At 38.0% G+C, this 27,859-nt stretch overlaps 1 protein-coding gene across 10 annotated transcripts in view; it reads right to left on the reverse strand.

Annotated features, from left to right (window-relative positions):
- The window catches only part of CHRDL1 (chordin like 1), a 135,691-nt gene that overhangs the window by 83,707 nt on the left and 24,125 nt on the right, over window positions 1-27,859 (reverse strand). For all 10 annotated transcript variants that reach the window (XM_070784860.1, XM_070784861.1, XM_070784857.1 and 7 more), the window contains exons 3-4: window positions 11,199-11,311; window positions 8,572-8,665 (exon numbers count right to left, since the gene is read on the reverse strand). In XM_070784860.1, coding sequence (XP_070640961.1) covers window positions 8,572-8,665; window positions 11,199-11,311 — 207 coding nt within the window. The remainder of the gene's footprint in view (window positions 1-8,571; window positions 8,666-11,198; window positions 11,312-27,859) is intronic.

Here is a 27,859-nt window from a genome sequence, read left to right on the forward strand (position 1 = left end):
TGGCACAATCCAAAGACTTCCTAAAACATATACTAAAGAACACTAATCTTTCAAAATGCTCTACAAAAAAAAGGTCCCAGGAATTCTGTGGAGGTCCACTGGTTAGGACTCCATAGTTTTACTGTGGAGTTCAATCCCTGGTTGGGGAACTAAGATCCCACAAGCCATGTGGCACACACAGCCAAAAATAAGTTCTATGGCTGAATAAGTTTGGAAAATACTGCATCCCATACTCTCACTTATAGATTCATAATGCATATTAATATATTTAAGGCTCTGAGAAGTCTGGTATTAAAAGAAACCTATCTTTAAAAAAAGAAACCTATTTATCTTTCTCTAATCCAGAAACTCTCGAGTCTATTTGACCATATAAATGTTTTCTCTAGTTAACCCTATCATTATCCCATAAAATTATGTTCCCTGCAGCAAACTTTGGGAAACAGTGTCTTAACCCAGAAGAGTGATTGTAATGGTAGAGGTTTTTAAAAATATAACAAGCACATGGAAGATTTTATTTCAGACAAATGGGGCTTTTCAGTATTCCTCAATAATGCGCCACCTTCTTCACCTCTGCGTGGGGCCAATTTTGATTAACATCCATAGAAAGAAATAGAAGAGCTGTGGTCTACCACGACAGAAAGCTATATCTGTCCTAAATGTCTTGTTCTTATATGGCATATTTTGTGAAGTCGCTCAGTCATGTCCGACTCTTTGCGACCCTATGGACTGTAGCCTACCAGGCTCCTCTGTCCATGGGATTTTCCAGGCCACAGTACTGGAGTGGGTTGCCATTTCCTTCTCCAGGGGCATAAGGGCTCCTCAAATACAAATAGGAAATCGTATTCTTTTTAAAAAAGCAACTAAAATCCCCAGGGTTTACCAGATACAAAGATCACCTCACCTGGCACAAGGCAAGCTAAGTGCCACTTTCCTGGAGAAGTTTTAACCCTTTATACTCTGCAGTGTTCAGGGAACAAGTGTATGAGGAAAATAATGGAAATAAAGCATGGAAGACAGTGAAAGAGGTCTGAGAGGTAACAGGGCAGTCAGTATAGACATGGAGGGCCTACTGATTAACAGCGAATATCTCTGTGGCCACTTCTCAACAATCAGTATAAGAATGCTAACAATGATGATAATAATAACAACAATAAAGTATAACCTCGCTATCCCAGAGACCAACATTCCAGAATCCTCAAGCTTTTGGATAGCTCTGGACTCAGAAAGAGTTTTGTTAAAAATATGCCAATCTTTTGAGAATTCTCTGGCAGTCCAGTGGTTAGGACTTGGTGCTTTCACTGCCAAGGGCCTGAGTTCAATCCCTGGTCAGGGAATGAAGATCCCTCAAAGCCATAAAATACAAATCTTTTGTATGAAAAGAAATGACCCTTGATTGATCATCTTGTATACTATGACTTTCGTAGTTCCCTTACTGAAGGAAAATAATATGCTAATTAGCTGTTACTATGTAAAAGGAGTTGATCTTTTTCAATCAAACCCAGGAGGCAAGTGAATACAGAATTCAGAAAAGAGCAAAAGGAGCAAGAAGAGCACAATGGCGATCAAACATGGATGATGGCAACAGCAGCAATCAGCAGCAAACATGAAGTGGCAGCAGAGATGAATCAAAAAAAAATGAGATAGCTTTAAATTTTGGAAGTGATTCCTCAATAAGTTAAACACAGAATTACTCTGTGACTCAGAAATTCCACTTCTAGGTATATACTCAAAATAATAGAAAACATATGCCACACAAAAACTTACACCTGAATGTTCATAGTACTATTAACAATAGCCAGAAGGTAAAAACAACTCAAATGTCCATCAACTGATGAATGCATAAGCAAAATGTGGTATATCCATATAATGAAATATTATTCAATCACTAAAAGGAATAAATTACTGATAAATGCTACAACATGGATAAATCTTAAAACATTATGCTAAGTGAAAGAAGCCAGATGCAAAAGGTCACATATTTTATGGTTTCATTTATATGAAATGTCCAGAATAATAAAATGCATGGAAACAGAAAGCAAATCAGTGGTTGCCAGGGGCTAAGGCAGGAGGGTAATGGGGAGTGACTATTTAATGGGTACAAAGTTTCCTTTCTTGAGGTGGTAAAAAATTTCAGGAACTAGGTTAGTGGTGATGTTGCACAACATTGTGAATGTTCTTAATGCCACCGATTATACACTGCAAAGTCATAAATTTTATGTTACATGTACTTTACCACAACAACACAAAAATAGCTACATCTCCCCCTTGAACTTTTGCCCTTAAAAAAAAAAAACAAATGGAGGGAGCTAAAAAGACTTGTCTACTTGATTCCTGAAACACTGGAAGTCACAGACATGGAAACTGACATAGTCCTACAATTAGACTCCTCTTTTTATACAAATGTATAGGAATACACAGTGCAGACAGGGCAGCGATTACAGACCAAAAGAAAAGATTCAGAGTGGCTGAGTGATTTGCAACCCTCACTCTAAACTGTCCAAGGCCAAATGCCACATAGCTACCTCCTATATTACATAGTCTGTTTCTGCTAGGGTATAGACTTGTGTAATTCAAACATGTTCATATGTAAGTGGTAGATAAGAAAATGATATTGATGTAAAATAGAAATTGCATTGGTTCAGACATGATTTTTCTTAGCAAATTCCTATTTTGCACCATCAAGAGACAGTAACTAGATGCCAAGTATACACTAACACAACTGAAATTCTGCAAACCATGAAAGGACACAGTACTCTATCCTATTGCTATTCACCACACATTCTTCCTTGGTTCTGGCTTAGTTTGGCCATATGCTTGGTCTTCCAAATGCTTATTACATGATTCTGATCTTGGGCATTTTTCTCTTGTCTCTATAACTCAATGGCCTCAACTCTTTCTTATACCTCCTTCCTTCAAGCTAAAGTCACCATTTTAAAGGATGAAGTCTCTACTTATTGTAATATTTTTTTTATTAGAAATCTAAGATGCCTTTTAAACCACACTAGTATTTTGTTAGTATAGTTGTTTTATTAGTACTCTAGTTACAAAGTTGCACAAGTTCAGAGCTGTCTGCTCCAATTTTGTTTTTTCCTTAAGCCCTGTTATTTTTCAGTGTACAGTTCTGCAGAATGGGAGGATTTTCAGAAAAGCACATATTGCATTATAGCAGAAATGCCTATATTAGCTAGCTAGCTCTCCTGTTGAGAGAGAAATGGCATAGGACTTCCAGCATCTCCTTATGGGAGCACAGGGCATTTGTGGAAAGGGTGCTTCCTTAACCTAACTGGAATGTAAAAGACTGGGGTGAGGAGTGCCTCTCTTGGCAAAATCACACTGTCACTCTCTCTACTAAAACCATATCATAGAACTAAACCTCTTCACATCTAGCCTAAAGGAAACACTAGATTAAGTCTCTGATAACAGATCAAGTCAGATATTTTGGCAAATTTATAACAGCTCTTTAATGACCCAGGAATGTTGGACTATTTCTAATGGAACCAATATTTATCCATTCTGAATAACAAATTCTTAATGGAATGACTAATTAAGAAAACTGTTACATAATTACATGATTTAGGCTCCTAATCACTACAAAAGTCATCTCTTGGTGATAAAATTATACATGAAGAACAGAAGGAAACAAGTCATATTCTTTCTCTCCCCTTTTCCCCTTTACCATTCAACTCCCTCCAAAAAAGAAGATATGAAATTCCATTCCAACAAATCTCTCATTAGGGGTAATAGATTGACTCCTGTTTAGAGACTGGGATGAATTTAATGACCTTTCTGACTCCAGTACAGTCTTGACTTTCTTATTAAGAATGCTCTACCCTTCCTGTACTACCACCCACTTTGGCCCCAGTAGAGCCCTGTAGTTCGTGATCAAGACTTAACCTCTACCATGGAGACCAAGGGAAGTGCTGGAGAAAAAGTTTTAACTTGCTCTTCATGAGAATTGATTTAGATTTCTCTTTGGTAATTCTGGAAAAGCAGTCTGCATACTCTGATTTCCACGGTTCAGCAGGAGCTACATGAGACAAGCTCAAATTCAGGTGAGAACCTTGGGAATTTCAAGGGGTAAGAAGTTTAGAAAGCAAGAGCCATGGGATACACAGAAACAGACAGGGGTTGAAGTCTCCTCTGTCTACTACAGTGGAAGATGGGCTCTAGGCATGGCAGGTAGGACCTTCCCACCAAGTCCATCACTACCAAGTAAACACTCCCTGAAGTTGATATGGCTGTAAGATTGTATATAAAACCTTGGATGTATGGCTCCCTTATTTGATTTCCCTTTTTGATATAGAACTTGCTCATTACCTTGGCTTTAAATATTCTATTTTTCAGTGAAGATGTTTTCATCACAGTGCTTTCCATTGGGTTAAGACACAAAACTAGAGCCCCTTCCTTTGACCAAACATTCCTGTGGCCCTGAAGGCATGAGTTTCCTCATGCCTAATAATAATTGGGGTGGAAGGAATACAGAGAAGTCATCACATCCACTGCCCTGTCTCAAAGCAAAACTATGCCAACTCTATCTCAGATGGATGGATATCTTTTTATTTCCAGAAACAGGCAGTAAAGAGACTAAAATTCTCCTTAGTCATTTATTCTAGGATTTAACAATCACTGTGTCCCAAAGTTCTTTCTTTTATCAAACTCCATTCTTCTCTGCTATAGTTTAAACCTGTTTATTTTTGTTTTATCTTCAACAGAAAGAAAGAATTGCTGATTTGCATTCCAGGTCAATATGGCAGAGAGAACACATGAGAAAATGCTGTGCTATTTTCCAAACAAAGAAAAATAAGAGATGAAATATAAAAGTAAAAATAAATAAATAAAACTTTAAAACTGCAAAATCATCCTTAGAAACAAAAGGAAACTCTATTAAATAAAACACAGGCAAAAGGAAAGTACAGCAATAAATGAGGGCCAACATGATATGCTCCACTGGCAGTTTGGGCCAGATATAGATAGCTATATCCAGGCAGCTGAGCAAGAACTATGGCCTATAAATGGCTTTCTGTGTAAGTCTGAGAACTTATAGTCCCACTCTTCACATGTAAACAGGGGCTGACATTGTTTGCCCACCCAAGTTCATTCTCTCGCATGGACTGACTGCCCAAGAAAGGCAGCTGCAGCTGAGGTCCCAGTCCAAGGAGTAGCCCTGCACAAGAAAACAGAGGTAGAAGCAGACTATCCAGACATGATGGAGTCCAAGGTGGGACACCAACATACGACCTGGTTTAATGCTAAGTAAGCTACAAGGCCTGAAAAGGAAGGACTTATGCAAGAGAAAACCCATGGATGATGAGCTTTTAGACAAAAATTTTAGAAAACAAGGGGAACTTTGGAACTAAGGAAAGCTATCAAGAAATCTAACAAAAGTGAGAATTCACACCTGAAAATATGCATATTTAAACAATCAGAAATAGACTTTAAATAAATATTTAAATACCTTAAAGCCATAAATAAGAGAACAAGACCTCAAGAAACAGTAACAGGGGTTTACAAAATGGCAATATGTAGATATTTTTTACATATAATTAAAAAATGGGTGGAAATACAGTTTTTAAAAAATAAAACTAGACCCAACAGACAGCCTAAATAGTAGGCATGAAAAAACTGGAGAAACAATTCATGAATTGGAAGGCCAAGTTGAAGTTATATATCATTACAGGGAGTATACCAATATATCATTAGGGAGAAAAATAAAGGAGACATTAAGAGACACAGAGCTTAAATTAAATGAAATGCAATGACATACACCGAAGACAAGGCTAAGAATGATAAAAAATAGAAGAAAATATGCTTTTCACAAAAATAATGACTTGAAATTGAAGAAAAATGTGAGTCCATTGGCTGGAAAAAGTCATATGCTAAGCAGGCTAAATAAAAATAAATCATATATCAAAACACCTCCTTGTTTGCATCAAAGGAAAAAGAGAAAATCTTAAAAGCTAGAAGACAGATTATGTATAAAAGAATTATAATCAAAGCAGACTTCTTATCCACAAACAAAGGAAGTCATGAAACTATTTATTAATATCTTCAAAGGGCTGAGGGAAAATAAACACGAATCTATAATTTTATACCCAGCCAAATTATCACTTAAGAATGAGGGCAAAATAAAGACAGTTTTGCATATAAGAATTAGGGAACTTTAGGACCACTACCTACAGAAAGAACTGTTAAAGGTTACAGTTAGAAAGAAAAATGAACTCACAAGGAAATGACCTATAAGAACAAGAAGGCAAAGAAAATGAACAGCTGTTTCTATCTTTTAAGTCTTAAAGATGATGATGTTTATTTCTCTCCATTTTCTCATTTCTGGGACTTATGATCTTAATTCTTTTAATACTTTCTTTTTCTCTGAAAAGAACTGCTAACTTGTACTTTCCCTTTTTCTTAGGACTTGCTTCCGTTTATGCAGTTGGGGTAGATGACAGCCATCTTCCACTCTGTGAACTTCCACTCTATGCTCTGTGTCTGGGCCCTGCCCCAATTTCCTTCCTAGGGAAGAATAATTTCTCCACAGCCATTTAGATCAATTCCTATGACATTAGACCACTTTTAGATACTTCTGGGATAAGATTTTATAAGGCTATTTGACAGGCAACCTGGCAGATGAAAAAAAAAAAAAAAAAGAATCCTCCCGTGCTACACCCTTGTAATACAGTTTAAACAGAAGAAGCAAATGTTGTTGTTGTTATTCAGTTGTAAGTCATGCCTAACTCTTTTTACAACCCCATGGACTGTAGCCCGCCAGGTTCCTTGGTCCGTGGGATTTCCCAGGCAAGAATACTGGTGTGGGTTGCCATTTCCTTCTCCAGGGGATCTTCCCGACTCAGGAATCGAACTCAGGTCTCCAGCATTGCAGGCAGATTCTTTACCACAGAGCCAAAAGGGAAGCCCAAGAAGCAAATAAACACATGCAAAAATAGTAAACCTCTCTTAGGGATTTATTTCAAGAATAACTTTAAGATTGATCACATGCCAAGTCAGTCTCTCATATATCAAAGCATATACTACTGTAACCAATACTAAGAATAATAAACCTGTGACACGGCATGATCTTCTGACATCTAGAAAGAATCCCAGATGTTCATCAGAGTGTATTTATCAAGGTGCATGTGTGCTAAGTTGCTTCAGTCATGTCCAGTTTTTTGAGACCCCATGGGCTGTAGCCTGCTAGGTTCCTCTGTCCATGGGATTCTCCAGGCAAGAACACTGGAGTGGGTTTCCATGCCCTCCTCCAGGGGATCTTCCCGACCCAGGGATTGAACCCACATCTCTTGTGGTTCCTGCACTGCAGGTGGATTCTTTACCACTGAGCCACTGTGGAAGCCCATTTATCAAGGTAAGAAAGCATAAGTTATAAAAGTGGTGACAAAAAGGGTTTGGGTCTCCATTGGACAAAAATGGTCTCCATTCAACAAAATCTCTGTTCCTGTAACATTTCAGTTAACTGAGTTGTCACTGAACCTCATTCCTGGCCTCAGTCCTACCATTTCTGCCCTGACACTTTTAGTTTCTCTCTTGTAAGTTCTGGAAGTTCCTCACTACTTGAAAAAAAACACCATGGATGACGGAGATTAATGGTTCTTCATGTTTTTATGGTTATGTACATCCCTTTAGGAATACCAATAAAGCTATGTATCTTCTCTAAAGGAATTTACACATATACATTGTTACACCAAAAACTGCCAACAATTTTAAAAGATTTACTAATCCCTCAAAGTCCACCCATAGACCCCAACTCTGTCCTTGAGGGAAACAGTCAACTTATAGGACTACAAAGCTTCTACCGCCCAGGTGCTAAGACGATCACTTAGCTTTTCTTAGGATTGCTGGTGGGCCCACAGGCATTTTCTGAATCATTCCATGCTTGCACTCCTCTGGTGTGGGAGCCTGGCATCAGTCAGATATGAACAAAGTATCACTGAGGGAGCCCCTGCCTCAGACAAACACCCTAGCTGCCAACCAGGAAGGTAGATATCCTAATAGCCTTGTGAAAAAGTATCTGCCTGCTGTCCCCTTAGCACTACTCTGAACAATGTATACATAACTGTACAGTCTGGAGGAGGTGACCATTCAGCCAGCAAGCAGCTTTATACTGACATAAACCTCACTGGTTCAGCTCCTTTGATTTATGAACAGCCCATCATCAATTAGAAGCTATGTTCAAATGCAATTCCAGCTCTAATTGCGTAGGACACATGCCTCCATGCTACAACTCTCCTTGTGTCTGCTGCCCATGGCAGGAAGAGGCTGTTGATCACAGAAAAATCTCTGGGCCAAAATTCCTTTCCCTCAATTGATAGGCACCTTCAAATGATTAAAAGCCCAATGAAGACCTGTTACTGTGTACCAAATAACTTATTAGAGCCTAGAATGTGCCCCAATTGGGATATAAACAGTATTTAGGGGCTGGTGCAAGATGCCTGAAAGCGTCCTATTGTTATTCCTGTCTGGAAGTTTCTGCTTCTGGGGAATTAGGGAGAAGGGGTGGGTTGGGTGGAAGAAAGAGGAAGGAAAACCACAGCTGGGAAAGAAAGAGGCGAACTGGTTTACCTGGGCAGCGAGGGCAGCAAAGATGAGGAACGTGCACAGGAGACAGGCAATGAAGGCTTGGACATCTGACTCTGCTGCAAAGCACATTCCCATTCTGAAAGAAAGAGGCAAAAATGACAACAAAATAAATGTCTTTCAGAGGTCACTGGGATCATGCCAATTTGGGAAACAGTCATTCAGGGACTCACTCAGACAGTGAATAACGCATTGCCGAGAAACTGAATGAAATCAGCATTTTCTTTCTTTTTTCTGATAAATTTATTGGAGTATTTTTCTAAGGATCACTACTACCCTAGTTTACAAAGCCTCTCGCAATTACTGGGAAGCTTCTTCTGACTTGGCTCTGTGATGTTTCTACCATTCCCTAGCTCTGCACGTCTCTTCCCAGAGCCTAGCCAGATTTCATAATCACCTGTCCAATGCCATGGAAGGAAGGGATAATGAGCGATGGGTCCCTTGAGCTGTTACCCACCCCTAGGCAAGGAGAGAGCCCTAGCACATGGATTCTGGAGTCCATATAACTCTGCCTTGATCCAGTAAGCTGAGTGCTTCTTCTGCTCACTTCTTTTGCAAGTCAAAATTTTTCTGAGACCAAGCTAGAGTTTGGAATTGAGCTGATTAGCTAGTACGACTAGAGGAGGGGGCAACTGGGTCCTTGTCTGATTTACACTGACAAGATCCCTAGCTCTGACAGCTTTCAGCCATGGCTAGAACAAAGGAAGACCTTGGAAACCAATTTTGCATTAACATTTTCCATCCATAACTCATTTGAAGCAAGGGTTATATCTGTCAGGCTCTGGTGAGGGAAGAGGGTGATGAAGATGATGGAGGGAGAAGATGCCTAGCACTTGAGCCATTGGCACTGGGATTATATTAACATTTTCACTGCCCTGAAGAGAGCAAAGCCTCAGTCCCCAAGGTTTAGCTGTCCATTTCCAATGCATTGGGTCAAGAATCTGACATAATCACACCATACCAGGCATTTACTCAGTCTCTAGATACTCTGTTTAATAACTGCCCTAGCCATTTAAATTCAAATAACCTTAGCACAACTTTTTTTCTTTTCTTGCGTACTTCCTAGAATACATTCTTGGAGCACTACATTTGGAAACACCACGGAGCCTCCTTATATGGCACACTCCTCAGAGCCAGGTGGTATCATCTTGAAGATCACCAGAGCACATCAGAAACTACTCCACCTGGCTGAGGTCAAACTGATTCCTTCTTAATGCTTTACATTGGTTTCTGTTCTAGAGCTAATACAAATTAATAAAAATAATAACCATAATGATGGTAATGTTACAGCAGTTAGCATTTCTCAAATATTGACTATGACCAAGCATTGTTTTAATGCACTGAGACAGATTAGTAAATTTAACCCTTGTCATAATCCTATGAAATAGGTAATACCACTATACCATTTTAAAGAAGAAGAAGCTGAAGGAATCTAAGAGAGGTTAAATAACTTGCTTAACATAACACAGCTCAGAAGTCGCAGAGCCAGGGTTGGAAACTTGGTCTGTCTTGATTCTAGAGCCCTGCAGTTTCTTAAAACTACCTGATGTTGCCTAAAGGTTAGGTTTCCACATGCTCAAAATTCTGAAAGCCAAATTTTCTGTTCAAATGGCAAAAGAATCAGGCTTGCAAGTTAGGACTCCTGGGCACTAGTGAGGGGTTTCAGTTGTTCCATGAGGACTCAAGTGAGAGGCAGGTCTTGAAAATTCTTTCTACATGTTCAGAATTCTCAATTCTCAAGGCTGAGTATAAGGTCTCTTTTCCCAATTGGCCTAGTGCATTGGTTATCCACCAGGAACCACTTTGCTCTCCAAGTAACCTTGGGCATGTCCTGAGATATTTTTGGTTGCCACAACTGAGGTGGATGCTACTGGCTTCTAGTGGATAGAGGCCAGGGGTGCTGTTAAATATCTCACAATAGACAGGACAGCTCCCCACAACAAGAAATTATCTGTCCCCAAATATCAAGAGTGTAGAGGCTGAGAAACCCTGGCTTAGCGTATGACAGAAGAGGCTTGTTCAGAAAGATGGACCGTAGCTGTGATCCTGGGTCACGGCCATGGGACTACCTGCTTTGTCTACTGCAGAGCTATCCAAATGCCTCTTTGAGTGACTGGACAGGAGCCAACGCCAAGCCAAGAGGACTCTAATCCTCACTAGGTACAGGCCAAGGTTTCAACACCTCAATCCTATTAGTAATTATAGTCATTCACTGAAACCACATAAAATACACTCTTTCAGTGAACCAGTTTATAATCTGTCCTAATCTCCTAGCTAACGACCAGTCTTGAAAATGATATTAAAAAACAATGTTGTCTTATGATCCAGGCATTATATTGAGCCTTTTCCTGCACTCTACTTTTTCCATGTCCTACATCATTCGGCTAAGAGACCGCTTAAGTATCTACAGCAAATACTCAGTGAGATCCCATGAAAATCAAGCCAAAAAGCAATAGAAGAAAAAGACAGGAGATGTGTATTTTTCCTTGCAATCTGTCTCCTAACTTCTTTTAGGTTTTTAATCACCCATGCTCCCAGGCCATCTAGGCACTTGAGTGCATGTCTGCCTGCTGAAGAGCAAAGCGGAAATCACATGCCATTGGGAACTGTACCTCAGAGCAGATACAGTTGACGCAGTAAACCAACCCATAAGGTTCCAGGTAAGGATGCCATCTCTCACCGACTCTATACTTCTTGTCTTGAAACACACAATATGTCTCTGAATCTGTGAGGAAGGAGATGGAGAATATGCTGGTTAGAAAACATGGCCCAATCACAAAATCGAGAGCAATCACAGGTTCCATCCATTTTAGTGTACATCAAGGAAAGAGGCATAGACGATATTTACAGAACCCCTACAATGGCCTCAGTGTTTTATATGCTTTCCTTATTTGATTTTCGGAGAAGGCAGTGGCACCCCACTCCAGTACTCTTGCCTGGAAAATCCCATGGATGGAGGAGCCTGGTAGGCTGCAGTCCATGGGGTCGCTAAGAGTCAGACATGACTGAGCGACTTCACTTTCACTTTTCACTTTCATGCATTGGAGAAGGAAATGGCAACCCACTCCAGTGTTCTTGCCTGGAGAATCCCAGGGATGGGGGAACCTGGTGGGCTGCCATCTATGGGGTCACACAGAGTCAGACACGACTGAAGTGACTTAGCAGTAGCAGTAGCAGTATTTGACTTTACAATGACCCAGTAAGGTTGGCACTGATGATCAAAATTGAAATGAAAAGACAGATAAGCAAGAAACAGGGAAAAGATATTTCCAACAAATAAAGTATTAATATAAATACAGTATTAATATCTGGAATATTTTCTTTTTTAATATAAATTTATTTATTTTAATTGGAGGCTAACTACTTTACAATATTGTATTGGTTTTGCCACACATTGACATGAATCCACCACGTGTGTACATGTGTTCCCCATCCTGAAACCCCCTCCCACCTCCCTCCCCATACCATCCCTCTGGGTAATCCCAGTGCACCAGCCCTGATCATCCTGTATCATGCATCAAACCTGGACTGGTGATTCGTTTCATATATGATAATATACATGTTTCAATGCCATTCTCCCAAATCATCCCACCCTCGCCCTCTCCCACAGAGTCCAGAAGACTGTTCTATACATCTGTGTCTCTTTTGCTGTCTTGCATACAGGGTTATTGTTACCATCTTTCTAAATTCCATATATGTGCATTAGTATACTGTATTGGTGTTTTTCTTTCTGCCTTACTTCACTCTGTATAATAGGCTCCAATTTCATCCACCTCATTAGAACTGATTCAAATGTGTTCTTTTTAATGGCCGAGTAATATTCCACTGTGTATATATACCACTGCTTTCTTATCCATTCATCTGCTGATGGATATCTAGGTCACTTCCATGTCCTGACTATTGTAAACAGTGCTGTGATGAACATTAGGGTACACATGTCTCTTTCAATTCTGGTTTCCTCAGTGTGTATGCCCAGCAGTGGGATTGCTGGGTCGTATGGCAGTTCTATTTCCAGTTTTTTAAGGAATCTCCACACTGTTCTCCATAGTGGCCTGTACTAGTTTGCATTCCCACCAACAGTGTAAGTGGGTCCCTTTTCTCTGAACCCTCTCCAGCATTTATTGCTTGTAGACTTTTGGGTCACAGCCATTCTGACTGGCGTGAAATGGTACCTCATTGTGGTTTTGATTTGCATTTCTCTGATAATGAGTGATGTTGAGCATCTTTTCATGTGTTTGTGAGCCATCTGTATGTCTTCTTTGGAGAAATGTCTGTTTAGTTCTTTGGCCCATTTTTTGATTGGGTCATTTATTTTTCTGGAATTGAGCTGAAGGAGTTGCTTGTATATTTTTGAGATTAATTCTTTGTCAGTTGCTTCATTTGCTATTACTTTCTCCCATTCTGAAGGCTGTCTTTTTACCTTGCTTATAGTTTCCTTTGTTGTGCAGAAGCTTTTAATTTTAATTAGGTCCCATTTGTTTATTTTTGCTTTTATTTCCAATATTCTGGGAGGTGCGTCATAGAGGATCCTGCTGTGATTTATGTCGGAGAGTGTTTTGCCTATGTTCTCCTATAGGAGTTGTATAGTTTCTGGTCTTACGTTTAGATCTTTAATCCATTTTGAGTTTATTTTTGTGTGTGGTGTTAGAAAGTGTTCTACTTTCATTCTTTTACAAGTGGTTGACCAGTTTTCCCAGCACCACTTGTTAAAGAGATCGTCTTTTCTCCATTGTATATTCTTGCCTCCTTTGTCAAAGATAAGGTGTCCATAGGTGCATGGGTTTATCTCTGGGCTTTCTATTTTGTTCCATTGATCTATATTTCTGTCTTTGTGCCAGTACCATACTGTCTTGAGAGCCTGAAGTCAGGCAGGTTGATTCCTCCAGTTTCATTCTTCTTTCTCAAGATTGCTTTGGCTATTCGAGGTTTTTGTATTTCCATACAAATTGTGAAATTATTTGTTCTAGCTCTGTGAAAAATACCATTGGTAGCTTGAAAGGGATTGTATTGAATCTATAGATTGCTTTGGGTAGTATACTCATTTTCACTATACTGATTCTTCCAATCCATGAACACGGTATATTTTTCCACCTATTAGTGTCCTCTTTGATTTCTTTCACCAGTGTTTTATAGTTTTCTACATATAGGTCTTTTGTTTCTTTAGGTAGATATACTCCTCAGTATTTTATTCTTTTCATTGCAATTGTGAATGGAATTCTTTCCTTAATTTCTCTATTTTCTCATTATTAGTGTATAGGAATGCAAGGGATTTCTATGTGTTGATTTATCCTGCCACTTTACATTGATTAGTAATTTTCTGATGGAGTCTTTAGGGTTTTCTATGTAGAGGATTATGTCATCTGCAGTGAGAGTTTTACTTCTTCTTTTCCAATTTGGATTCCTTTTATTTCTTTTTCTGCTCTGATTGCTGTGGCCAAAACTTCCAAAACTATTTTGAATAGTAGTGGTGAGAGTGGGCACTCTTGTCTTGTTCCTGACTTTAGGGGAAATGCTTTCAATTTTTCACCATTGAGGATAATGTTTGCTGTGGGTTTGTCATATATAACTTTTATTATGTTGAGGTATGTTCCTTCTATTCCTGCTTTCTGGAGGTTTTTTTTTTTTAATCATAAATGGATGTTGAATTTTGTCAAAGGCTTTCTCTGCATCTATTGAGATAATCATATGGCTTTTATTTTTCAATTTGTTAATGTAGTGTATTACATTGATTGATTTGTGGATATTGAAGGATCCTTGCATCCCTGGGATAAAGCTCACTTGGTCATGATGTATGATCTTTTTAATGTTTTGCTGGATTCTGATTGTTAGAATTTTGTTAAGGATTTTTGCATCTATGTTGATCAGTGATATTGGCCTGTAGTTTTCTTTTTTTGTGGCATCTTTGTCAGGTTTTGGTATTAGGGTGATGGTGGCCTCATAGAATGAGTTTGGAAATTTACCTTCCTCTGCAATTTTCTGGAAGAGTTTGAGTAGGATAGGTGTTAGCTCTTCTCTAAAGTTTTGGTAGAATTCAGCTGTGAAGCCATCTGGACCTGGGTGTTTGTTTGCTGAAAGACTTCTGATTAATGTTTCAATTTCCTTGCTTGTGATAGGTCTGTTAAGATTTTCTATTTCTTCCTGGTTCAGTTTTGGAAAGTTGTATTTTTCTAAGAATTTGTCCATTTCTTCCAAGTTATCCATTTTATTGGCATATAATTGCTCATAGTAGTCTAGTATGATCCTTTGTATTTCTGTGTTGTCTGTTGTGATCTCTCCATTTTCATTTCTAATTTTATTGACTTGATTTTTCTCCCTTTGTTTCTTGATGAGTCTGGCTAATGGTTTGTCAATTTTATTTATCCTCTCAAAGAACCAGCTTTTGGCTTTGTTGATTTTTGCTATGGTCTCTTTTGTTTCTTTTGCATATATTTCTGCCCTAATTTTTAAGATTTCTTTCCTTCTACTAGCCCTGGGGTTCTTCATTTCTTCCTTTTCTAGTTGTTTTAGGTGTAGAGTTAGGTTATTTATTTGACTTTTTCCTTGTTTCTTGAGGTATGCTTGTATTGCTATGAACGTTCCCTTTAGCACTGCTTTTACAGTGTCCGACAGGTTTTGGGTTGTTGTGTTTTCATTTTCATTCGTTTCTATGCATATTTTGATTCCTTTTTTGATTTCTTCTGTGATTTGTTGGTTATTCAGCAGCGTGTTGGTCAGCCTCCATATGTTGGAATTTTTAAGTTTTTCTCCTGTAATTGAGATCTAATCTTACTGCACTGTGGTCAGAAAAGATTCTTGGAATGATTTCAATTTTTTTGAATTTACCACAGCTAGATTTATGGCCCAGGATGTGATCTATCCTGGAGAAGGTTCCATGTGCGCTTGAGAAAAAGATGAAATTCATTGTTTTGGGGTGAAATGTCCTATAGATATCAATTAGGTCTAACAGGTCTATTGTATCATTTAAAGTTTGTGTTTCCTTGTTAATTTTCTGTTTAGTATCCATATGTGTGAGTGGGGTATTAAAGTCTCCCACTATTATTGTGTAATTGTTAATTCCCCCTTTCATACTTGTTAGCATTTGCCTTACATATTGCAGTGCTCCTATGTTGGGTGCATACATATTTATAATTGCTATATCTTCTTGGATTGATCCTTTGATCATTATGTAGGGTCCTTCTTTGTCTCTTTTCACAGCCTTTGTTTTAAAGTCTATTTTATCTGCTTTGAGTATTGCTACTCCTGCTTTCTTTTGGTCTCTATTTGCATGGAATATTTTTTTCCAGCCCTTCACTTTCAGTCTGTATGTGTCCCTTGTTTCGAGGTGGGTTCTTGTAGACAACATATATAGAGGTCTTGTTTTTGTATCCATTCAGCCAGTCTTTGTCTTTTGGTTGGGGCATTCAACCGATTTACATTTAAGATAATTATTGATAAGTATGATCGTGTTGCCATTTACTTTATTGTTTTGGGTTCGAGTTTATACACCCTTGTGTTTCCTGTCTAGAGAAGATCCTTTAGCATTTGTTGGAAAGCTGGTTTGGTGGTGCTGAATTCTCTCAGCTTTTGCTTGTCTGTAATTTATTTCTCCTTCATATTTGAATGAGATCCTTGCTGGATACAGTAATCTGGGCTGTAGGTTATTTTCTTTCATCACTTTAAGTATGTCTTGCCATTCCCTCCTGGCCTGAAGAGTTTCTATTGAAAGATAAGCTGTTATCCTTATGGGAATCCCTTTGTGTGTTATTTGTTGTTTTTCCCTTGCTGCTTTTAATATTTGTTCTTTGTGTTTGATCTTTGTTAATTTGATTAATATGTGTCTTGGGGTGTTTCGCCTTGGGTTTATCCTGTTTGGGACTCTTGGGTTTCTTGGACTTGGGTGATTATTTCCTTCCCCATTTTAGGGAAGTTTTCAGCTATTATCTCCTCAAGTATTTTCTCATGGTCTTTCTTTTTGTCTTCTTCTGGGACTCCTATGATTTGAATGTTGGGGCATTTAACATTGTCCCAGGGGTCTCTGAGATTGTCCTCATTTCTTTTAATTCGTTTTTCCTTTTTCCTCTCTGTTTCATTTATTTCTACCATTCTATCTTCTACCTCACTTATCCTATCTTCTGCCTGTTATTCTACTGTTGGTTCCCTCCAGAGTGTTTTTGATCTCATTTATTACATTATTCATTATATATTGACTCTTTTTTATTTCTTCTAGGTCCTTGTTATACCTTTCTTGCATTTTCTCAGTCCTGGTCTCCAGGCTGTTTATCTGTGATTCCATTTTGTTTCCAAGATTTTGGATCATTTTCACTATCACTATTTGGAATTTTTTATCGGGTAGATTACTTATCTCTTCCTCTTTGGTTTGGTGGGCATTTATCCTGTTCCTTTACCTGCTGAGTATTTCTCTGCCTTTTCATCTTGTTTATATTGCAGTGTTTGGGGTTTGGGGTGGCCTTTCCATATTATGGCAGTCTGTGGTTCCTCTTTATTGTGGAGGTTCCTCGCTGTGGGTGGGGTTGGACAGGTGGCTTGTCAAGGTTTCCTGGTTAGGGAAGCTTGTTTTGGTGTTCTTGTGGGTGGAGCTGGATTTCTTCTCTCTGGAGTGCAATGAAGTATCCAGTAGTAAGTTATGAGATATCAATGGGTTTGGAGTGACTTTGGGCAGCCTGTATATTGAACCTCAGGGCTATGTTCCTGCGCTGCTGGAGAATTTGCGTGGTATATCTTGCTCTGGAACTTGTTGGCCCTTGGGTGGTGCTTGGTTTCAGTGTAGGTATGGAGGCATTCGATGAGCTCCTATAGATTAATGTTCCCTGGAGTCAGGAGTTCTCTGGTGTTCTCAGGATTTGGACTTAAGCCTCCTGCCTCTGGTTTTCAGTCTTATTCTTACAGTATCCTCAAGACTTCTCCATCTCATTTTGAAGACAATGGGCTGCTTTTCTGGGTGCCTGATGTCTTCTGCTGGCATTCAGAAGTTGTTTTGTGGAAACAGCGTTCAAATGTTCTTTTGATGAATTTGTCGTGGAGAAAGTGGTCTCCCCATCCTATTCCTCTGCCATCTTAGGACCGCCTCCCTGGAATATTTTTTAATCATTCAAATCAGTAAATAAAGTACCAATCAATCCAATAGAAAAATCATCTAAGGCCATGAGTAGCAATTTAGAGAAGAAATGAGACCAGGCAATAAATCAGAAAAACTGTTCAACTTCATTAGTAATCAGAGATTCAAATTAAAACTACACTGAGATAAATGCCTCAAGTTGCTTACTGCCTCAAAGACCCTCTGTGATTCTTTCCAGCTTCTCACAAGATAAATTCCAATTTACTTTTCAAATCTTTATTTCCAACTTCTTCAGGATGATGAAGTGGGAGTCAGAAAACCTGGGTCTGAATCCTAATTAGCTTTAGTTGTGTAGCATTGAGCAAGTCATCTGACTCAGTCAATCTCAATTTTCAACATCCATGAAATATGGATTACATATTTATAAGCTAATGTGGAAACATTAGATAAAACTCTGTCAATTTTATGTGCTTAGGCACTCAGTTGTGTCCACCTCTTTGTGACCTCATGGACTGTAGGCTGCCAGGCTTCTCTGCCCATGGAATTCTCCAGGCAAGAATACTGGAGTGGGTTGCCATTTCGAAGGAAATTATAAAGTCAATTATAAAGTGCTAAAAAATGTAGAGTAATATTTTATAATAATTGATTATTTTCTCATCAGTGTAGAAAACTGGAAAACACACAAAAACATAGAAAAAAAAACATAAAAGTATATGGGAAAAAAAGAAACATTCCATACACACAATTCAAGCCCAAGAAGAAACCACTTTTAATATGCTGGTAATCCCATGGACAGGCTTCCCTGGTGGTTCAGCATTAAAGAATTTGACTGCCAATGCATGAGACATGGATTCTATCTCTGGGTCGGGAAGATGCCCTGGAGAAGGAAATTGCAACCCATGCCAATATTCTGCCTGGGAAATCCCACGGACAGAGAAGCCTGGCAGGCTACAGTCCATGGGTTGCAAAACAGTCAGACATGACGGAGTGATTAAACCGCAACAAAATTAATAAACAGCCTGTCACTGAAGGGAAATTAGAAAGTATTTTGTACTAAAAGAAAATGAAAGATAGCATATCAAAATTAGTGGGATTCAACTAATGAAGTACTTAAAGAGAAATTTATAAGTACCTATAGTCGAAATTGGTGGCTCAGACGGTAAAGCGTCTGCCTACAGTGCGGGAGACCTGGGTTTGATCCCTGGGTCAGGAAGATCCTCTGGAGAAGGAAATGGCAACCCACTCCAGTACTCTTGCCTGGAAAATCCCATGGACAGAGGAGCGTAGTAGGCTACAGTCCATGGGGTTGCAAAGAGTCAGACACAACTGAGCGACTTCACTTCACACTTCACTTCTTCACAGTAGAAAAGGGGAACAGTCTCAAATCAATGCCTTATGAAACTAGCAAAAGTGGGATAAAATAAACCAAGAGAAAATAGAAGGAATGAATAATAAAAAGCAGAAGTCAGTGAAATTGAACACAAAAATCAATAGAAAAAAATCAGTGAAACCAAAATCTGGCTTTCTATGACAATCAGTAAAATTGATAAACTTCTAGCAAGATTAACAAAAATAGAAGATGCAAATTACTAATATAGGGACAAAAGAGAAGTCTTCATTATAGATTCTACAGATACTAAAGAATAAAAAGGAGACATTATGAATAACTTTACACCAGTTAGCTTAATATCTTAGATGAAATGGATGAATTATTTGAAAGACACAATTACCAAAGCTTACTCAAGGAAAGATGAATAATCTGGAGAGTTCTACATCTTCTAAAGAATGGCAAAAAAAGCAGCATGACCAAAACGATTTTGAAAGAGAAATATGTTGGAAGGTACATGCTATGTGATTTCAAGGCAATGTAAAAATATAGTTTTAAAGTCAGTGTGGTTTTGGAAAAAGGTTAGACAAATATGCCAATGGAATAGAATGAAGAGTCAACAAACAGAGAAGGGACCCACATTTATGGCTCTATTGATTTTCAACAAAGATGCAAAGGCCATTCAATGGAGAAAAAATAGCCTTTCAACAAATGCTGCTGGACTACTTGGACAATCATAAGCAAAACATAAAATAATATGAACTTTATATCTCACTAATTTTGTAGTTGAAAGTGAAATTGCTCAGTCGTGTCCGACTCTTTGTGATCCCATGGACTGAAGTCTACCAGGCTTCTCTGTCCATGGGATTTTCCTGGCAAGAGTACTGGAGTGGGTTGCCATTTCCTTCCCCAGGGGATCTTCCTGACTCAGGGATCAAACCCAGGTCTCCTGCATCGCAGGCAGATGCTTTACCCTCTGAGCCACCAGGGAAGCCCTTATATCTCATACCATCTACAAAAATTAACTCAAGATGTATCATAGACACACTTTAATGTAAACCCCAATACTTTAAAACTTCTAAAAGAAAATACAGGAGACTATAGTTGTGATCTTAGGTTAGGTGAAGAGTTCTTAGATATGACACCAAAAGTACAATTCATAAAAGAAATTTTATAAAATAGGAATTCATCAAAATTAAGAACTTCTGCTTTTGAAAAACGTTAAGAGAATAAAAAGGAAAGCCACCAACTAGAAGAAATTATTTGCAGATCACATTACTGATAAAGGACTTTTATCCAGAATATACAGTTTCCCGGGTGGAGCAGTGGTAAAGAATCCACCTGCCAATGCAGGAGACGTAAGAGACGTGGGTTTGATCTCTGGGTTGGGAAGATCCCCTGGAGGAGGAAATGGCAACCCACTCCAATATTCTTGCCTGGGAAATCGCATCGACAGAGGAGCCTAGTGGGCTACAGTCCCTGGAGTCACAAAGAGTCAGACATGAGTGGGTGACTGAGCACAAGCACATTCAGAAAATATAAAGAAATCTCAAAACTTAAGAATAAGGAAACCAACAACCCAATTCAAAAATGGGATTAAAATTTGAATAGACACTTCACCAAGGAAGATTCACAAATGTCACACACATCATTAGTCATCAGGGAAATGAAAAATTGAGACCATGAGGACATATCATGAAAACTGAAACCATGAGGACTAACTTATTAGAATTGATAAATGCAAAAAATCTGAATATACTAAGTGCTGGTGAGGAAATGAAGCAACTGTAGCTCTCCTTATACAATATGGTTGTAAAACAACTTGGCAGTTTCTTCTAAAGTTAAATATACCCTTAACTATACCACTCAGCAATCTCACACCTAGGTATTTTTCCAACTAAAACAAAACATATATTCAAACCAAAATCTGTACTATATGTTTAAAATGGATTTAGTCAGTCTGAAAAACCTGAGAGCAACATAAACGTCCTTCAACTGATGAATTTTAAAACATGCAAACGAAAGAATATTATTCAGCAATATAAAGAAATGAAAGACTGATACAGACAAACATGGATGACCCTCAAAGGCATTATGCTAGATGAAAAAAGCCAGATTCAAAGTCTACATACTGTATTTGTGTTGGTTGCTCAGTCGTATCTGACTCTTTGCAACCCTGTAAATTGTAGCCCACCAGGCTCCTCTGTCCATGAGGATTCTCCAGGCAAGAATACTGGAGTGGACTGCCATGCCTTCCTCCAGGGGATCTTCCCAATGCAGGGAATGATCCCAGGTCTCCCGAATTGCATGCAGATTCTTTGCCATCTAAGCCATCAGGGAAGCCCTACATACTGCATGATTACAATTAATTATTTTTAATCTGGACAAGGGACAGAAAAAAGATAAGTAGTTGCCAAGGACTAAGGTGGGGGAAGGATTTTACTATAAAGGGATACAGAGTAAATTTTGAGAGTGATGGAGCTTATATCTTGATTATGGTGGTACCATTAGTCAAAACTCACAAAACTGTACTCTCTGGGTTGGGAAGATCCCCTGGAGGAGGATGAAAAAAGGGTGAACTGTTAAATTTTATTTATTTTTTAACTTTTACAATTGAGATAAAATTAACATATAACATTGTACTAGTTTTAGGTGTATTTAAAAGGGTGATTTTGCTGCATGTGAATTATACTATAATAAGACAATTAAAAAGAAACATATATAGGAAAGAAAAATCATACATAATTCTACCACCAGAAGGAACACGTGTACACCCGTGGTGGATGCATGTTGATGTATGGAAAAACCAATACAATATTGTAAAGTAAAAAAAATAATAATAATAAAAAATTAAAAAAAATTTATTTACTTATTTATTCATTTTAATTTTTGGCTGTGCTGGGTCTTCATTTCTGTGCACAGGCTTTCTCCAGTTGCAGTGAGCACCGGCTACTCTCTTCTTTTGGAGCATGGGCTCTAGGTTGTGCTGGCTCAGTAGTTAAGGTATATGGACCTAATTGCCCCGCGGCATGTGGGATCTTCCTGGACCAAGGCTCGAACCCATGTTTCCTGAACTGCAAGGCAGATTCTTAACCACTGGACTACCAGGAAAGCCCATAACACAACCACTTTTGACATTCTGGTAATAGTCCTCTAATCTTTATTTTCCTGTTTTTAAGTTTTAAGTTTATCAAAAAACTAAGTAGAAAGTACACAAAGTGCTCATATTTCCCCTCTTCACATCACCCCCACTTTTTCCTGGCATTAACATCTTGCATTAGTGTCATACATTTGTTAAAATTAATGAACTGGTACTTGATATATTAATTACATAGTTTACATGAGAGTGTACTCTGATAGTTCTATGTGTTATGACAAATGTATAAATGACATATATCCGCCATTACAGTATCATACAGAACAGTTTCACTGCCCTAAATATGCCCATACTCTGCCTATTCATCTTTCCCTGCCTCCATTCCCACAACTCCTAAAAACCACTGACTTTCTACTGTCTCTATAGTTTTGTCTTTTCCAAGATGTCATATAGTTGGAATCATAGGGTACGCAGACTTTTTAGACTGGCTTCTTTCACCTAGCAATATACATTTAAGATTCCTCTAAACTTTTTCAAGGCTTGACAGTTCATTTATCATTGAATAATATCCCACTGTATGGATGTATAGCTTGTTTATCAACTCATCTATTAAAGGACATTTTGCTGCTGTGCTTAGTCACTCAATCATGTCTGACGTTTTGTGACCCCGTGGATTATAGCCTGCCAGGCTCCTCTGTCTATGGGATTCTCCAGGCAAGAATATTGCAGTGGGTTGCCATGCCCTTCTCCAGGAGACCTTCCCAACCCAGGGATTGAACCCAGGTCTCCCACATTGCAGGCAGATTCTTTATCGTTTGAGCCACTAGGAAAGGACAACTTGGTTGCTTCCAATTTTTGAAAATGAAATGAATTAAAAATTCATTTGCATGATACCTGGGAGTATGATTGCTGGGTTTTAAAGTAAGACTATATCTAGCTCTTTAAGAAACTGCCAAACTGTCTTCCAAAGTGACTATACTATCCTGCATTCCCGTCAGCTATGAATGAAAGTTCCTGCTGCTGCTAAGTCACTTCAGTCGTGTCTGACTCTGTGTGACCCCATAGACGGCAGCCCACCAGGCTCCCCCATCCCTGGGATTCTCAAAGCAAGAACACTGGGGTGGGCTGCCATTTCCCACTCCAGTGTTCTTCATCAGCAATGAATGAAAGTTCCTACTGCTCCACATTCTTATCAGTATTTTGTTGTTGTCTGTATTTTGGGTATTAGCCATTCTAACAGGTGTGTAGTGGTATCTCATTTGTTGTTTTAATTTCCAATTCCCTAATGATATTTAATATTGAGCATCTTTTCATATACTTATTTGCCACCCATGTATCTTCTTTGGTGCACTATCTGTTTAGTTCTTTTGCCCATTTATTAATGGGGTTGTTTATTTTCTTACTGTTGAGCTTTAACAGTTATTTGTATATTTCAATACAAGCCCTCAATCAGACATGCATTTTGCAAATATTTTCCTTCAGTCTGTGGCTTGTCTTTTCACTCTCTTAACAGTATCTTTTGTATAGCAGAATTTATTACTTGTAATGAAGTCCAATTCATCAACTTTTTTTCTTGCATGGAGCGTAATTTTGGTGTATCTGAAAACTCATTACTAAACCCAAGGTCACCTAGATTTTTCTCCTTTGTTATTTTCTGGAAGTTTTATAGTTTTGCATTTTATATTTAGATCTGTAATTCATTTTGTAAGTTTTTTTAATGGTCATTTTTTACATGGAGATGTCTAGTTGTTTCAGCACCATTTGTTGAAAAGATTATCCTTTTTCCAATGAATTGTCCTTGCTCCTTTCGTCAAAGAGCAGTTGACTATATTTGTGTGGGTATATTTCTGGGCATTCTATTATGCTGCACTGATCCATTTGTCTATTCTTTCAACAACATCATATTATGTTAAGTACTATAGCTTTATAGCAAGTCTTGAAGTTGGGTAGCATCAGTTCTCTAACTTTGTTGAGGTTCTTCACTATTGTGTTGGCAATTCTGATTCAGACCTTTCCATATAAACTTTAGAGTTAACTTTGTTAATTTCCACAAGGTAAGTTCAGTTCAGTTCAATTCAGTCACTCAGTCCTGTCCCACTCTTTGAGACCCCATGGAAGGCAGCATGTCAGGCCTCCCTGTCCATCACCAACTCCCAGAGTTTACTCAAACTCATGTCCATTGAGTCGGTGATGCCATCCAACCATCTCATCCTCTCTTGTACCTTTCTCTTCCAGCCTTCAATCTTTCCCAGCATCAGGGTCTTTTCTAATGAGTCAGTTCTTTGCATAAGGTGGCCAAAGTATTGGAGTTTCAGCTTCAGCATCAGTCCTTCCAATAAATATTCAGGACTGATTCCTTTAGGATGGATTGGTTTGATCTCCTTGCAGTCCAAGGGACTCTCAAGAGTCTTCTCCAATACCACAGTTTAATAACATCAATTCTTCGGTGCTCAGCTTTCTTTATAGTCCAACTCTCACATCCCTACATGACTACTAGAAAAACCACAGCTTTGACTAGACGGACCTTTGTTGGCAAAATAATGTCTCTGCTTTTTAATATGCTGTATAGGTTCATCATAACTTTTCTCCCAAGGAGCAAGTGTCTTTTAATTTCATGGCTGCAGTCACCATCTTCAGTGATTTTGAAGCCCCCCTCAAATAAAGTCTGTCACTGTTTCCACTGTTTCCCCATCAATTTGCCATGAAGCGATGGGACCAGATACCATGATCTTAGTTTTCTGAATGTTGAGTTTTAAGCCAACTTTTTCACTCTCCTCTTTCACTTTCATCAAGAGGCTTTTTAGTTCACTTTCTGCCATAAGGGTGGTATCATCTGCATATCTGAGGTTATTGATATTCTCCTGGCAATCTTGATTCCAACTTGTACTTCATCCATCCCAGCATTTCTCATGATGTACTCTGAATATAAGTTAAATAAGTAGGGTGACAATATACAGCCTTGATGTACTCCTTTCCTGATTTGGAACCAGTCTGTTGTTCCATGTCCAGTTCTAACTGTTGCTTCTTGACCCACATACAGATTTCTCAGGAGGCAGGTAGGTGGTCTGGTATTCCCATCTCTTTCAGAATTTTCCAGAGTTTGTTGTGATCCACACAGTCAAGGGCTTTGGCATAGTCAATAAAGCAGAAGTAGATGTTTTTCTGGAACTCTCTTGCTTTTTCGATGATCCAACAGATGTTGACAATTTGATCTCTGGTTCCTCTGCCTTTTCTAAATCCAGCTTGAACATCTGGAAGTTCACAGTTCACATATTGCTGAAGCCTGGCTTGAAGAATTTTGAGCATTACTTTGCTAGTGGGTGAGATGAGTGGAATTGTGCAGTAGTTTGAGCATTCTTTGGCATTGCCTTTCTTTGGGTTTGGAATGAAAACTGACCTTTTTCCAGTCCTGTGGCCACTGCTGAGTTTTCCAAATTTGCTGGCATATTGAGTGCAGCACTTTCACAGTATTATCTTTTAGGATTTGAAATAGCTCAACTGGAATTCCATTACCTCCACTAGCTTTGTTCATAATGATGCTTCCTAAGGCCTCTGATCTGATCTGAAGGCCCACTTGACTTCACATTCCTGGATGTCCACAAGTTAAACTGCTGGGATTCTGAATGGTATTGAATCTATAGATCAAGTCATGAACTACTAGTATCTTAACAATATTGAGTCTTTCTGTCCATGAACATGGAATCTCTTTCCAGTAATTTGATATCTTTCCTGAGAGTTTCATAGTTTTCCTCATATAGATTTTATATATATTTTGCTAAATTTATATCTAAGTATTTCATTTTCTGGTGCTAACGTAAATGGTATTGTGTTTTTAATTATAGATTCCAATTGTTCATTAATGGTATATAGGAAAACAATTGACTTTCATATATTAACTTCATATTCTTAAACCTTACTCTAATGGCTCATTAATTTTAGAAGGGTTTTTTTTTTTTTTTTGGTTGATTTTTTGGAATTTTAAAATAATCATGCCATCTGCTAGCAAAGGTAGTTTTATGTCTTCCTTCCGAATATGTATGCACTTTATTTCCATTTCCCATCTTACTGCATTTGTTAGGACTTCCAATACAACACTGAGTAGGAATGGTGAGAAACAACACCATTGCCTTGTTCTTGATCTTAGGCTAAAACATTTAGCTTCTCTCCGTTAAGTATTGTATTCCTGGTAGATTTTTTTTTATAGATGTTCTTTATGAAGTTGAAGAAGTCTTCACTCTATTCTCATTCACTGTATATTGTTCACTTTTGTCAAGTGATTTTTCTGCATGTATTGATATAATCGAGTAGTTTTTCTTTTTTAGCCTATTGATGTGATGGATTATATTAATTGATTTTTGGATGATGAAACAGCCTGGAAAAAAATCCCACTTGACTGGATTTTTCCTACATTGCTAGATTCAATTTGCTAATATTTTGCTGAGGATTATTGCATGGGAGATATTAATCTGTAGTTCCTTTCTTACAATGTCTTTGTCTGGTTTTGGTATTAGGGTAATATTGGTCTCATAGAATGAATTAGGGAGTGCTCTCTCCCTCTGCTTTCATCTTCTGAAACTGATTGTAGAGTACTGGTATTATGTCCTTAAATGTTTGGGAGAATTCACCAGTTTATTATCTGGGCATGGTGCTTTCCATTTTGAAAGAGTATTAATTTCTTTAACAGACGTAAGCCTATTCAGATTGTCTATTTTATGTGAGTTTTAGTTGGTTGTATCTTCCCAGATATTGGTAAGGTTTTCCCTAAGTTATCATATTATTGGCATGGAATTGTGCATATTTTTATGACAGTTCTGGTGGTAGTGATGGCCTTTTTTTCATTTCTGAAATTAGTAATTTGTGCTTTCTTTTTTAGTTAATCTGACTAGAAGTTTATCTATTTTATTGATCTTTTCAAAGAACCAGACTTCGGTTTCATTGATTTTTCTCTTTTGTTTTCCTGGTATAACTTTCATTGATTTCTGCTTTAATTTTTTAATATTTCTTTTCTTCTGCTTACTTTGGGTTTGATTTGCTCTTCTTTTTCTAGTTTCCTAAGGTGGAAGCTGAGATTATTGATATCAGATCTTTTTTTCTAATATATTAATTCTATGCTATAAATTTCCCTCTAAGCAGTGCTTAGAATTTTTATAAATTATATTTTTATTTTCATATAATCCAAAATGTGTTTAAACTTCACTTGAGACTTCTTTGGCCTATGTGCTATTTGGAAGTATATTGTTTAATCTCTAAATATTTTTATATTTTTACAGGTATATTTCTGCTATTGATTTTTTAGTCTAATTCTACTATGTTCTGAGAGCATACTGATATAATTTATATTCTTATAAGTTTTGTTAAGATCTGTTTTATGATCCATGAATGTGGTCCATCTTGGTGAATGTTCCATTGACCTGGAGAAGAATGTGTATTCTGCTGTTGTTGGATGAAATACTCTGCAGATGACAATTAGATCCCGTTGAATGATGGTGCGGTTCAGTTCAACTATACCATTATTAACTTTCTGCCTGCTGGATCTGTTGATTACTAATAGAGAGGTTTTAAACTCTCTAAAATAGTGGACTTGTCTGTATCTTCTTGCAGTACTATCCATTTTTACATCATGTATTTTGATGCTCTGTTAGGTATACACATAATTTTCCTTGCTCTGAAGTCTGCTTTGTCTAAAACTAATATAGTTCCTCCTACTTTCATCTAATTAGTGTGTTAGCATGTTATATCTTTCTCCATCCCTTTACTTTTAAAAATTTGTTTATTTTTAATTGGAGGATATTTT

The sequence above is a fragment of the Bos indicus genome, chromosome X (assembly GCF_029378745.1).
Source record: "Bos indicus isolate NIAB-ARS_2022 breed Sahiwal x Tharparkar chromosome X, NIAB-ARS_B.indTharparkar_mat_pri_1.0, whole genome shotgun sequence".
NCBI classification, from domain to species: domain Eukaryota; kingdom Metazoa; phylum Chordata; class Mammalia; order Artiodactyla; family Bovidae; genus Bos; species Bos indicus.